Source organism: Spermophilus citellus, assembly GCF_964194105.1.
Source record: "Spermophilus citellus genome assembly, chromosome: 3".
In the NCBI taxonomy this organism is placed as follows: Eukaryota; Metazoa; Chordata; class Mammalia; order Rodentia; family Sciuridae; genus Spermophilus; species Spermophilus citellus.
The window spans coordinates 48,662,610-48,675,815 of NC_138184.1; the positions used below are offsets into that span (position 1 = coordinate 48,662,610).

General features: G+C 41.7%; 1 protein-coding gene across 2 annotated transcripts in view; it reads right to left on the reverse strand.

Annotated features, from left to right (window-relative positions):
* The window catches only part of CACNA2D3 (calcium voltage-gated channel auxiliary subunit alpha2delta 3), an 890,062-nt gene that overhangs the window by 96,686 nt on the left and 780,170 nt on the right, over positions 1-13,206 (reverse strand). For both annotated transcript variants that reach the window (XR_014021224.1, XM_081287674.1), the window contains exons 27-28: positions 2,651-2,712; positions 1,118-1,162 (exon numbers count right to left, since the gene is read on the reverse strand). Coding sequence is in view for 1 of the 2 variants with exons in the window: in XM_081287674.1 (XP_081143800.1) it covers positions 1,118-1,162; positions 2,651-2,712 (107 nt within the window). In the remaining variant the exon portion in view is untranslated. The remainder of the gene's footprint in view (positions 1-1,117; positions 1,163-2,650; positions 2,713-13,206) is intronic.

A 13,206-nucleotide genomic window follows, 5' to 3' on the forward strand; every position in this document is an offset into this window, starting at 1 on the left:
TTTTCTTTTCTTTTTGGTACTGGGGATTGAACCCAGGGGCACTGCACTACTAAGCCACATCCCCAGCCTTTTAAAAAAATGTTTTTGTATTTAACTTAGAGTCAGGGTCTCCCTGACTTGCTAAAGGCCTCACTCAATTGCTGAGGCTGGCTTTGAACTCATGATCCTCCTGCCTCAGCTCCCCAAACAACTGGGATTACAGGCATGTGCCATCGTGCCCAGCCTTGAATACTTTTTTGAAGTCTACTTCTAATGTATGTTTTCTGGGTTGAAATTATGTTTGGTTAGGATTTCTTATGTCCTTGTGGTAACCAGAAGGAAAATGAACATGATTATTTGTAAAGTTTAGTTTATGTATTGATAATGTTTAGCTAATACAGGGAAAAAAGAAGCTACCTAAGTGTAAACAGGAGGCCACCATGATTCTCCTTGCTCTAAAGCATGGGCTGGAGGGTGTACTGAGTGGATTCTGTAAAAAATGTAAATTTGATGGACAGGCTCAGGGCAGTGACACTTTTTTTCTTTCATATCTGATGGATGGGATTTAAATTCTTCCTTCCAAAAGAAGGAAAGGGAGAGGAAGAGGATTTGGGGACAAAAGCACTATTCTGGAAAGAAAAATTCTGAATTTCAGAGTTTTCAAATCCAGATTCTAGGTTTGCTTATTGCATGAAATTAACTGAATCACTTAACTATTCCTAGCCTTTGGTTTTCTCTTCTGCAAAAGGGGTCCATAATTCCTACTTAGTTCACTGAGCAGTTATGAGAAAAGAATGGAAAGAAGAGAGGTCTGAGGGGAAAATCTTGAGAACGGTAATATGAGCTTCACAGAGTAGTCCTAGTGGATCTTATTTCCTACAAATAAAATGTCCAAATTCTAACAGTGCTGTCCATGGTCTATTTAAATTCCATTCCCCCAGTCCTTATAAACAAACTATCTGATTGGAGGGGGGAAATAGGAAAAAAAAAAGAAAAGAAAGAAAATATCTGCCCCCCTGCCCCTCCTTTTGCTTGAGATTGCTCCAAAGTGACATGTCAGAACTGGCTTTGTTGATAGTGGCATTCTCTATCACCTTTGCTTGGCCAGAAACAAAAGAAGGCCAGGGATGCATCTTACCTCATCATCGCAGCTAATGGAGCATTTGCCATCCAGAGAGGCACACTGTATGGGGCAAGAACAAGGGAGACTGTGTTATTGGGATGTCCCTGCATCTGCCGTGGCTGCCACTTAGCTATTAAAGTCAAAGCCTGTGATGCAAATCACCAAATTTCATCCAAAGAGAAGGCTTCAAGATGAGACTTGGCTCCCCTCTCCAGAATCAATATCAACTCCAAACAGTCATAAAAGAGACATATAAAGCAATCTGGGGAGGGCTGGCTTTTTTCCATCTATTTTATGTTGTCATTCTATATGGATGATATCTTTTAAAGATATCAAATCTTTTGATAACAAGACGTAATTATGTAATTATTTAATTTTAAATCAGTTTCCTATGACTTACCAAAATTCTTGTCTGTGTTCTTAGCATTGCAGTTTTTAAAGTATTTTAACTTAAGAAATGATATACCATACCATCTTCTTATCCATTCCTCTGTTGAGGAACATCTAGTTGGATTCCACATCTTAGCTCTTGTGATAACACCCAAGGAACATGGGACTGATATGCTGATATCATTTCCTTCAGATATATACTTTCAACATTTAGAATTGAATGGGCAGAAGCAGTTTATCAGTATATCACTTTCCATTTGTGCTCTAAGCAAATATCAAAAAGAATCCTTAGCAAAAAGAAGGGAAAAAATGTACTCAGATTGTCCAAGCAGAATAGCTCAGAGAAGTCCATTGACCAAAATAGGCAGATACATTTAAAAAAAAAAAAAAGAAGAAAGAAAGAAAGAAAGAAAACAAATTGGGCACAGTGGTGCATGCCTGTTATTCCAGTGGCTGGGGAAGCTGAGGCAGGAGGATCCAGAGTTCAAAGCCAGCCTCAACAAAAGTGAGGCCCTAAGCAACTCAGTGAGACCCTGTCTCTAAATAAAATACAAAATGTGGCTCAGTGGTTGAGTGCCCCTGAGTTCAATCCCCAGTAAAAACGAGTCATATGAGTGTCTTCTTTTTTTTTTTTTAAAGAGAGAGAGAATTTTTAATATTTATTTTCTAGTTTTCGGTGGACACAACATCTTTATTTTATTTTTATGTGGTGCTGAGGATCGAACCCAGTGCCCTGTGCATGCCAGGTGAGCACACTACCGCTTGAGCCACATCCCCAGCCCACATATGAGGGTCTTCTTAATCGCAATAAAGAACTCTTAACTAATCAGGCATCACAACAAGGTTAGGAGGAAGTCACTATGAAAGCCTAATATTAAAAGTTCCCAATAGTAAAAGAAAAACTCCTTACAGAAGGTTGGTATCTTGACCTTATAATTCAAACTGTTCCTAAGAGCAAATTCCCTACTTTGCTCAGCACGTGGTATCTAACATGTTGACAGCCCTTTATTTTGCAGTGAAATGAATGGATATCTGAGCAGCTGACAGTTTATTTTACATTCATCAGCAAACTGGCACTTTTAGTCTCTGGGTACCCAAATGTGAACACCTGTATAATAACAGTGTCGCTAATGCTTCAAGATGCTGATTATACCTTACCTGTCTGCTGGCAGTCCAGAACTTCCTTTGGAAAAACTCAAGTTTCATCTGAATGCCTACAGCTGGAACAAATTATAAATAAGACAGAGCATCAGATATCCCTTTACATAATTATTTAAGATTATCCCTGAAAATTACCCATCAGGGCAAGATGCTGATATAAGCATATCCAAAAAAAAAAAAAATTACAGGGATGCACACAACTTATTCTTCCAGATAAGAAATTCTTAAGGTTACCTCTACATAGAGAACTCTTGCTAAAAACAAATAGAAAACAGTGCAGATGACTCTTTGGAGATACGTTACTTTTCTAAAATTTATTCATATACTTGCTATAAAAATCTCCCAAACACAAGCTGAAATTAGATTTTTTTTAAAAAAGTATATTCTAAAGATAAGTACAGAATGAAATTGACCAAATTATGCAACATGTGTGTGTATGTATATGAATATACCACAATGAATCTATAAAGCAAAGATTAAAAAACAATAAATGAATAGAAGGAAGACCAGTAAAATAGTGAAAGAGGAACAGAGGAGGGAGGAGGGGAGGGAAAGAAGAAGTACTAGGGATTGAAATGGAGCAAATGATATTGCATGTATGTATGATTATGTCAAAAGGAACCCCACTATTATGAACAGCTATAATGCACTAATAAAAACATTTTGAAAAAGATCAGTACTTCTTCAGGTCCACTCTCAGCTATGACTTGCTCTATGAATTTGGATATCTAAAACATGCATTTTGCCTGCCCTTTTGAGATATGACATTTGAAAAGCACTTGACCCCAGGTGGGTATTTAGCAGGGAGTCACTTTGCTATGACAGGACTGAGCTTCTCTGGCCCCCTAGTGTCCACATCTCAATAGTCTTCTCTTCCCAGGAACTCTGGTGAGATTATATGACTCTTTGTCTGTGAAAAGCTTCCTAAAGCAATGGTGCATAGCCGCTCTTGTGATTGAAAGATACTGCAAGTGATCTGAAACCCTGGGAGGCAGAAGGAATATAGGGGAACTTCAGAACTCAAACATGAACAAGCTCATCATACGTCAACACCCCCCAAATCCATTTAAGCCAGAATTTCCAGGAGTGAGGGTCTCAGTCTGGGTGTTTCTTAAAGGTCCCTGGGTGAGTCTACTGTTCAGTAAGGGTTGAGGAGGTCAAGGTTGGTTGCTCTGTAAATTGTCTGCCATAGACCTACTAGGCACCATGTGAGCCACCTGGTCTGAATACATCTTGAGCTGTTCTTCCAGGCTTGAAGAAAATTTCCGTGAATACCTGAAGGATGTCGGAGTATGAGGGCTGTGTAGGGTGCTTCTAATAAAGCTGGTCTCCATTATGTCGGACCAGATAACAAGGTGAGAACCAGGGTGCAGGCTGGGATTTCCTTAAAGGCACCAGCAACAGAGGTGAGTGCCCTGTGCTGAAGAAGGGCTTGGAACAAGGAGCTCTGATTTTTAAAAAAAGACAGGGAGGGAGTTGGGCATGATGGCATATACCTGTAACATCAGCTCCTCAGGGGGCTGACAATGGTTCCCTGAGAGAGTCACTCCACAGTAGTCTTTCCCTGGTGTTTCCAGCTCTGACAGTCCACAGCTGCCCCTGGCTAACCTCTTACCTCTGAAGTTCTTCCATTAGTTTCCCAGGCCCTTTCTGAGCACCCTTCCCATTCTTTGACGGGGCCCTTATTTTCACCTCCCTAATTAAGCTAGCTGCTCGCTCCAGGGTGTTTATCCATCTCAAATACTTGGAGCCTGCTATCATCTGCCCCTGTTGGTCCTGTACCCCAGCTCCTCAGGGCGCGGTAATCTTTCCTCATGAGTCAGTCCTCTGTCCCATTAATCATTCAGGCCAGGTCTCTCTGATCTTTCTCCAGTAGGCTGCATCCTCTCCCTGATTCTGATGCCCTAATCTAGACACCACTTCCCCCACTTTTCATTCACTCCCTGTCTGGGCCATGGGGTTGCTGAGCCAGGGCTCCCACATAGACCTGACTGCAAACTGGTCTGTTCCATTTCCACCTGGCTGTGTTCCTGTTGGCTGACCCCAGGTCTCCTCCAGCAACAGTGGCCCTGGCTTCCCAGCATGCATTGGGGTTTGCAAGATTTTTCACCTACAAGTTAACATACTATTTTTTTGATTAAGAGACTCACAGTTCCATTGGTGGGTCAGTGGCCTTCTCTGTGCTAAGCTGTCTTCTGGGTACTAATGGAAAGGAGACCACACAATCCCTTGAAGTCTAGTTCAGAAGGAACTAAATGATAAAAATCTATATCAGAGGCATAAGCATAGAACTGTGGAGTATAGACAGGCTGACTTGGCCTCGGGGAGCTGGTGAGATCTTTGTGGAAAGTAGAACACAGAGCTCCAACTCATAGCAACATTAAGAACAAGGAGAAGATGGTGACCCCACAGGAGGAACTGTGTATTCTGGGGCCTGAGAAGAATGGGGACCTGCTTGTGTAAGCTGAGGTCAAATGGTAAGTGGTCTTAGATGTCTGGCCAAAGCATCTGAAGAAGATGCAGCAAGCCAGGGATTAACCTATTTTCTCTGGCTAAATTCAGTCTACTTTTATAAAGTTTCATTGAAACGAAGTCACAACCTTTAGTTTACATACTGCCTGTGGCTACAAGGACAGAATTGAGTCGTTGCAACAGAGACAGAATGGTTCACAAAACCTGAACCATTTACGATCGATCTGGCCCTTTAGAGAAAAAATAAGCTGAAATCTACTTTACAGAAGTGGTAGAATCCGATTTCCACTTCGTCTGCTTCTGAAGTCCTAGGGATTGAACCTGGAGCCTTATGCACGCTAGGCAAGCCCTGAGCTCCATCCCAAGCCCTTCTGATTTCCAGACAGGGTCTTGTTAAATTTCCCAGGCTGGCCTTGAAATTGTGATCCTCCTTCCTCAGCCTCCCTAGTGGCTGACTGTATGTGCCACTGTGCCCAGCTCAGATTTTTTATTTTAGAAGTCCAGTCTGAAAGCTTACAGAGGAAGTTCTAGGCAAAGAGCCCGGACAGTGGGAGACAGAGAATGAAATGTGTTTGCCACTGGTGCAGGCATTGAGCTTGTTATTTCTTAAGCATGAAAATAATTTAAACTACAATAAAACAAAACAAAAAAACAAAACAATAAAATTAAGAACAAAATCCCATCTCAAACATCACTATTTTCCTTTATTTGGTTCCACATGGTTTTTGTTTTTGTTTTTAACCTTTATCAGAGAACACATTTTAGCATCAGTGAGTGCCCCTTCTTGCCCCTCTCCCACAACCTAAATGGAACCTGAGCTATTTGTCATGCCCGGCTATTCTGTCCTTTCAACAGCATTACAGGCCATAACACTGTATTCTGCTTCAAGTCAGTCTTGCTAATTTAATAAGGAAAACAAGGACAGAAAATGCTTTAGTGAAACCCAAGTCCCAAGGAGAGGGCAGAAAATAAAAACGCCATTCCTGGGGTTTGAAATTTTTTAGACAGTCCAGAAAATCATCCACATATTTTCCCCGGAGTCTGAGGTCCTCTTCACTTCCATTATGAAAGCTCCAGGGCTCCCTGTGGGGAACCTCTACCACAGGGCAGAGACCCAGTCTCCTTCTCATAACAGTATTTGGTGGAACCTTATCACCTCCTAGGAGCTGAACAGACCTCAACGAAATGATTCCATAGGTTCCTTCCCAGTGTTTGACTATAAAAGAAGAGCCTCCCAGAACAATGACACCCCTCCACACACACACACCCCTCTCCAAGATACTGGGATGGCCTTTGGAAGTTAGCAAAACAGCAGAATCACTGTTAAGAGAATTGCCATTGTTAAGAGCATTTTACTGGGGGCTGGGGCTGTAGCTCAGTGGTAGAGTGTTTGCCTAGAATGTGTGAGGCACTGGGTTCGATCCTCAGCACCACATAAAAATAAACAAATAAAATAAAAGCATTCTGTCCATCAACAACTACGAAAAATAAAAATAAATAAGAATTTCACTGACCCAATTTCTCTTCGGGTTTAAATTATTCAGGTGACTGTTCTTGCAACTTATGTCAATATGCCAAGAAGGTCTGAGAAGACATTCAGCTTAGGAGCACATTTCACAGAACTTCAAGGAAATGTCTTCAGATATCCTCTTTTCCCAACCTTCTAACTTTGTATCTTTTTCTTCTCTTGTTCCATCCCTTTTCCCCAGGTTCATTGGAACCCCAGTGCCAGGTGGTATGTTGCAGTGACCAAGACAGAGTGACACAAGAGCCAGGGGCTAGAGCCTGAGGAGGGCAGGTCAGCTGCTACAGGGAGTCACACTTCGGCATCCTTAGACTGAGAGGACATCACAGGGCACTGGACAAGCCCAAAACATACAGACTATTTGATTTTCACTCAGATCAAGGTGCATAAAGCTGAGACCTCCAATGCTTTGAATTGGGGCTGTCCAAATTGGTGGCCATTAGTTCCATGTGGCTACGAAAGGTAACATTCAATAAAATTCACAGTTTAGTTCTTTAGTTGCACTAATCACATTTCAAGAGTTCAATGGCCACACAAAGATAGAGGCTACTGATATGGACCATGCCAACCTAGACTATTTCCTTCACTGCAGAGTTCTATTGGACAGTGGTCAGTAATCACACGAGGGATCCCAGAAAAAAACTGAAGGAACAGTCCTAGAAAGAATGAAAGTAAGGCTCTTTACAGATCAACAGTACCATCACTCCTAGAGGTGGATGGAATGAGGCTGACCCTAATACCAAGGGTTTGGAGAGCTTAGATTGGATTGAACTGCCACAGTGTGAGACAATTTGTCTCTGCAAAGGAAAGTCGCTAGTTTGAGAGAACCCCAAAGAAATCAATCCAGTATGCTCCATGTGGCTACCGCCCCCCAAGATTTATTTATTTTGCTTTATAAAATTTGAGAATACAAATTACATTTCCAGTGCTATTATATTCAAATGCATTCAAGATGAAATCATGCATGCATCTCATATCACGTTAATAGACATGCCTTCAAGTGTAATCCGAAACTCACGAAATAACAATGTTACATGTAAAATTAGAAATAGAATAACTTTTTCATATTGTATTCATTTAGAAATAATTTTCTGTGGGCTTGGCCTCAACTTGCAACATACCCTTAGGAGCACAAATCCGGTTTGTAAAATAGCCCTCACTATGCCTGGCACGCAAGCTCACAATAACACCCCTACTTCCAATCTTGCCTAGTCCTCCAGTCCTACAACACATTCAGATATGCAAGGAGAGCTCATTCGGAATGGAGAAAATCAATCTTGCCACCATGAAGGAATTCTAACCAGATTTTTTTTTTTTTTAAACTGGGACACCAGGCTGTGAATCCTGTCCCCATTATTGCTGATATGCAACCTATCACTACTTTGTCTTCCCAAAGAGAGTCACATAAGCTCTGGCTTCTGAACAGAATTTTTGTGAAACAAGGATCCATGAGACTAATGAGCACGATGTGCAAAGCATTCACATTATGATTTGCTTCTAGAACTTCTTATTCTTGTAGTTCACAGCCAATATACCTTTCATGCCAATGTGTTAAGACCGAGCAGAAAACACATCCATGATAGATCCAAACGGTTCACAGCTGGAAATGTTCTTTAGGGTAGGAGATATCAGTAAGTAAATGCTTTATAAAATCATGATGTCAACTAGCAATCTCTTAAAATGAATCTATTCCCTTCAGAATTACTGAAAGGGGTGCTCCACCGTTGAAACTCTGCCCCCTTCTGGAATTGTGATCATTTGTGCACACTCAGGACAAGGCTAGACATGCCAGGGTGCAGAGTGGAAAAATACTGTCCCTGACACTGGTGCTATCAGGTCCACATCTCCTTGGCCACAAAGTGTGGTTCCATGGCCAGGCACTCGCAGGCAGAATGTGGACAAAGAACATTTGTTTCTGGTGCAAAGGCAGAAAGTCACTTCCCGGAGCCTCTCTGCACTAACCTATCCACAAACAGGAGAGTTTCCTTCTGGTAGATTCCATCCCATTGATAGAGCCTACAGTAGAAAACTATCCCTTTATTAGGGAAAGCAAAACTACAGTAACTTAATAATAAATGCAATACCCGCTGAGGATTTCCCATGCATTTGCTTTCTTAGGAGTAGAACATTCTCTCAAATCCAAATTCTGTGAATAAATGTCCATCTGGGTTTTCTTCTCCAGAGAAAGGCCGCTGGCTGGTCATATTTCTCAAGCAGGCTAGTGGTTATTTTTACAGAGCAAGGTAAATATCTCACACTGAGTCTCTTAGAGATGGTCTCTCTGAATTTTTATTTCTTGGTGCACAATGGCAAAGAATGAGCATAATAAAATGTGGCACTTTTGGTTTCCAACTTGCCTCAATTAACAGTCAACCATAATAGTTGTTTGCCAAGCCACATTTGTTGAAATATTTTCTTCTGTTTGTTTTCAAAATACTTAATCGTCAAGTAGAACTAACAGCACATCTGAATGTCACTTCTTTGGACTATTTTACAATTAACCCCGGGTTTGGAACCCAGTCACGGTTCTGGAGTGTTGAAGGAAAGACCCCTTCACCTCTCCTCACATCCAATGTGAGCCCATCCCAGAGGTCTGCTGATGATGTCCGGGAGAAAAGGACTTACCACGTGAATATCGATTTAAACCCGTCATGTGAATGATGACATAACTCGTCTGTTAAATATTTCATGTGAAGATTTTTAATGAATTGCAATGATGGAATGTTGGACCCAAAAAAAGGCAACTGAAATCCTGGGACTAATTTGGGTGAAACTGAGAACAGAGGATCCTCACAAAGATGAGTGGGGGAGAAAAGGAAGTTGTCTTCCTGTCTCCCCCTGGGTGTCAGGCTGGCAAAACCAAAAGCTTTCTTAAAAGAGGATAAATGGAGAGAAATCAAGCAGGGACAATCTCTAGAAAGATATTCAGAACAAAGAAATACATATTGGTGCCAGGCGCAGTGGCATACGCCTGTAATCCCTGTAAGCAGCTCAGGAGGCTGAGGCAGGAGTCTTGTGAGTTCAAAGCCAGCCTCAGCAACAGGGAGGCACTAAGCAACTCAGTGAGACCCTGTCTCTAAATAAAATACAAAATAGGGCTGGGGATGTGACTCAGTGGTCAAGTCCTCCTGAGTTCAATCCCTGGTACCCCCAAAATAAAAAAAGAAATACATGTTTGTTATAATCTTGATAAAGCCTGGATAGTATTATTCCAGAAATTGGAGTGGGGGAGGGGGGGACCAATGCTCACAGCAGCAGACACACCTCATAATTTAATTGATGCTGAGAGAAGAATTCTAATGATAAAAAGGGAACAGATATTTTAAATATAACACCCCCCCCTCCCAACTGGTTGCATATTTTGCTTCTGAAGTATTCCCTGTGGTAGGAGTGGTGGTGATAATCTTTCTAATATGTACACCTTTTTAATAACAAAGAGCTACATGATGTATGCTGTGGTGAGAGGGAGGGTGGAGAAGCAGGGCTCCCATTATCACCGAATTGACAAGGCCCTAGCAGGGGATTTTCCTTGAAGATGCCTAACTCTGGAGGCCTATTTTAATCTGGAAGCATCCCTACCTATTTTCTGTGCCTGGCTTCTGCAGACAACGTGGAGGAAGACCTGAGCCATTTGCTCACATATTTCTCTCAGGTTCACTTCAGCTATGTCCTGTCCCGTCAGAGTTTCTTGGGAACAGTCACCTTGGGTAAAGTCGAATCAATGACAATTAGACCTGTTTCCTCCATTTGGGGTTCTAATTGCTTGACTGGATCAATGTGAAAAAGAAGGAGCAGAGCTGCGGAATGGAATAATAATTTTCTCTGGGCCCCTGAGGTATTTTGGAAACTGTTTTCTAGACCTCATCTGAAGAAACCTATAGTCCCCCAGCTTCTCCAGGCCGCTGGAGCTGGCAGAGAATAGGTTTTGTCAGATCATTTTATGCTCACAAAACTCTTCAAATAATATTATTTCAATAAATTTTCAAGCCAATACATTTTTAGAGTCCATTCCCACCCTTTCAACTTTTCAGAATAAAACACTTAAGCCTTGGGTTTCATTGTATTTTAATCAGGGATGCACAAATCAATGTCCATTAAGAAAATTATAAGCTTTCCAATCATAGCTCCCTAGTTAATAACTTCTTATGAGGTCAGTAGCTAATAACATTTACCAAAGAGATTATAACCAAACTGGGGGTCAGATGTCTTAAAGGTTTCCAAACCCATAGTAGAATGGCCACATGTATTTGCCAAGCATCTCTGAGCTGGATGTTTGTGTGTATTGAATACCAAATAGCAGTAAAATATTTTCATGGGCCGGTCACTCACAGAGCAGAGGGACACCCCCAGTCCTTTGATCCTCAGGCTCATGTTACTGGGCACCATGAAGGAAAGGGACTTGACCAAGCACACCCAGCTCAATGGAGGGACCCTGAGTTCATTTCAAAACTGCCAGACTCAAATTCCCTCCAGAGCTGGGAGGCAATGGTAGTGAATCCAGGACCCCCCAAGTCCAGTGCCAGCTAGAATATGACCTGGATACTCCAAGTTATTTGACACTGCAACAGAAGCAGAAATCTAGACAATAGTATATAGAAAATTCAATGGAAGGGCTAGGGTGGTGGCTCAGGGGTAGAGCCTAGCATGTGTGAGGCATTGGGTCCGATTCTCAGCACTGCATATAAATAAATGAAATAAAGATTTATTGGAAAATAAATAAATTAAAAAATTTTAAAAAAGGAAAGAAAAATAAAAGTCCATTGACAACTAAAAAATATTTTTTAAAAAAAGAAAATTCAATTGAAAAAATTTATAGGATTGCCAGAGAACATATTTTTGATTAGTTAAATGAGGCAACCTCTGGCTGCAGGTCACAGTGCACCATGACCCAGAGGGACCTCTGCTGCACACTCAGCCCTGGGAGGGCTAAAGTCTGCATCTGTAGCTTAATTCAGGCTGGGAACCAAGGCCACCTCCATCAGCTTTTCTGTTATGACTTCACAATGTGTTCCAGAAAGATAATGTCAGTAAAAATAGTTCATGAGAAATTTATTCCAAACATCGATATTTCTGAACAGGTCTCATCAAATAATTCTCCTTATTAGGATAAAATGGATCAAATAGGGAAACTGCCTATTAAATAATCAATGTTCAGCCTAGATTCAAGACAAGTCCACCAGTCTTAAAGGAGCCCAATTCCAATTATCCCCACATTGTAAGACCACCCATACGCCAAAGCCCTATGAATACTTGACTTGCCTGGAGTCCTCTTAGGGGGATGCACACTGAGTGAGTCACTGCAGTCTGAGGCTGTGCTCACTATGACATCAATTATTTCTCTCTGGAGAACTATTTTTTCCACTGAGGTGGTATGGACCTTATCTTGAGGGCAGTGGAGAGCTAGGAAAACATTCTCTGTCAGGGGAAGGAAGGGTGTTCATATCTCACGATATGAACAGATCTGTGCTTTGGAAATGCCTAGGTGGCAGCCACAGAGTCCATGTAAGGGGAACTGGGCAGGAGTGGAGAGCAGCCAGCCCACTGGGTACGAGCTGCTGCAAAGGTGCGATCCCGTTTCTGACCCATCCTGATGGAAGGCAGATGGGAACTTCTGAATTTTGCCACAGCCTGTCCAGCTCATGGACTTTGGGACAGACGCATCCCCTCCCCCACCCCACCCCAGCACACACACCAACCTCGAAGACTTCGTCATTCTAGCACGGGAATTCATCATGCTTTTACTTCCAAATAAATTAATTCACAAAATGTTTTTCCCTGCTCAATAGACACGGTCTCCACATGATATAAGACCTAGTCCATAAGGAAAATTATTTTATAAATTGGATGGTAGAAATGACGTCATGTAAAAATAATGGCAGGAGTTAGGACAATCATTAATACTATTTATGAAGCTCCTACTATGTGCCAGGTATCCACTAGAGGCTTCAGATACTTTACTGCTAATTCTTACCACTCCCAGCCACACTTGATATCTGAAGAGACTAAGGATCACAGGTATCTGCTGTGGATCCAAACCTCCTGTTTGGAAATGATCTTCACTCTTGATTTCAACCTACACAGCCAAACCAAGAGGCTTTCAGAACTGAGTCTGAGCATGCGCTCAGTACTTTATTGCCGAAATAAAGTGCACACTTGAGGTTGCAGGATAAGTCACCGGCCATTCTCCATCCAAACAATCCAGAATATTGTCTCTGATTATCTGAATATTTCATTTTGGTCTGTCTTTTCCAGATAATGTGGACTGATTGACTTAGGTGACCCTAGTTACCTTAAAATGATTCCAAGAACTGCTCATCTAACCAGGAGGTACACTTAGGGAACTCTTCATTAAAGAGATAGGACATGTAGGATGAGAAGGAATTCACGAGAACCTCATGATCAGAAAGAGGCAAAGAGACTGGGTTGAGAGAGCATATTAGTCCATGTGTAAATCCCAGGCTGGAGATGCGTTTGAAGAGACTGAGAAACTTCTAGAACATCAGTGTGGCGGATATATAAGTCAGAAAACTGAACTTCCCCACTCTTTATAAGATAA